The 1,297-nt window shown below is 36.8% G+C and overlaps 1 protein-coding gene across 2 annotated transcripts in view; it reads right to left on the bottom strand.

Annotated features, from left to right (window-relative positions):
* Positions 1-1,297, bottom strand: part of SNX29 (sorting nexin 29) — a 117,580-nt gene that overhangs the window by 50,353 nt on the left and 65,930 nt on the right. The window contains exon 10 of one of the 2 annotated variants that reach the window (XM_019507419.1): positions 7-845. The exons of the other annotated variant lie outside the window; for it this stretch is intronic. Within the exon in view, the coding sequence (XP_019362964.1) occupies positions 682-845 (164 nt within the window). The 3' untranslated portion in view covers positions 7-681. Of the gene's footprint in view, positions 1-6; positions 846-1,297 lie in introns of those variants that run through there. 2 annotated transcript variants of the gene reach the window in all.

The following is a 1,297-nucleotide window of genomic DNA, read 5'->3' as shown; positions in this document are numbered from 1 at the left end:
TGCCCACCCCTGTCCTAGGCTTATGATCCTCCTTATACTAACACAAACAGATTAATAATTCCTAAACTGTCTTGACAGATATTTTTACAATACCTCCTGAAAAGAATAACTCCCATATTGAATAAGTCAATTTATTCCAAACCAGAACCCTCTTTTGTTTAGAACATCACTTTAAAATGTCTATTATACTCAATAAACCTAAAATGGGTCAAGGAACTTTACAGAAAGGAAAGCAAACAATTAATTCTATTTCAGTATGATTTACCCTGGGCTGCTAAGTAAGTAGTACTAATGTCTGCTTTAAAAATATATATCTTCAGATAATACATATACAGGCTTTTTAGTCTAGAAAGCCTTCACTTTTAAACAAATATTTCTACAGTCATTCTCAGAACATTAGTTACAGATATTATATTGCCACATCCCAAAGGTGAGAGGTATATTCAACATGCCTTTATTGCCATCTTCAGAACAAGTTAATAATCTCAAAATTCTCTTGCTCGCTAGTCAAGGATCTGATCAGTATGAAATATAATCACTTCCTGAGAAGTATGAGTGGTAACTGAAATAATTTTTAATGTATACCTAGAGATACTCTGGTCAAGGAGCTATTCTTCACAGGCTTCTGATATAGCATGAAAAGACAGTATGTGGAATATTTTTTCATCCCCTTTTCTTAATTTAAATTTGCTCAGGTGTTTCCTCCATCTCAAAGGAAATACCTAACAGTTTAGTTACATCTTGCATCAGAAGTGCGCGCTTAAAGGATTCATTCATAAAAGAACTTGCAGGAAAGAAGGTAATCTTGGAAACTGAGTCAGTGTCTAGGAGTGCCTGATTGTAATCTGTGGATGCAAGAGAAATCATTACATGAAGAATGCTTCTTCACACTTATGTCTAACCCCAGGCTTAAAAATGAGTGAAAAATATATTGGAACATTCCACTGACAAAACATTTACTAAAAACAGAGGTGCAGCAAGAAGAATCTTGTGTTACACTACTTACAAGACGATACAGCTCCCTTTGCGGATCTCTAAAAGGAAACCTTTTGGAATTGGGTTTCCGTTTCTGCACAGCCTGAGAACTTGAGGGGTGAGGGAGAAGAGGCGTCCTGCAGAAAAGTTATGTTGGTGTATTACATGCACTCTACTTTATTCCAAACTCTATGCTGTACTTTAACAGCATCTGATAAAGTGAACTCAAATTCATGAAAGCTTGTGACTGTAGTTCATCTATAAAGGTGAGTTGGGGATCAGAAGCGAGGGGAGCAGGGTGCACGTGGGCCACCCACACGTG

The sequence above is a fragment of the Gavialis gangeticus genome, unplaced genomic scaffold, assembly GCF_001723915.1.
Source record: "Gavialis gangeticus isolate Ggan-Ray unplaced genomic scaffold, GavGan_comp1, whole genome shotgun sequence".
NCBI classification, from domain to species: domain Eukaryota; kingdom Metazoa; phylum Chordata; order Crocodylia; family Gavialidae; genus Gavialis; species Gavialis gangeticus.
Note: the sequence above shows the minus strand (reverse complement) of the source record. Positions and strands in the feature narration are given on the sequence as shown.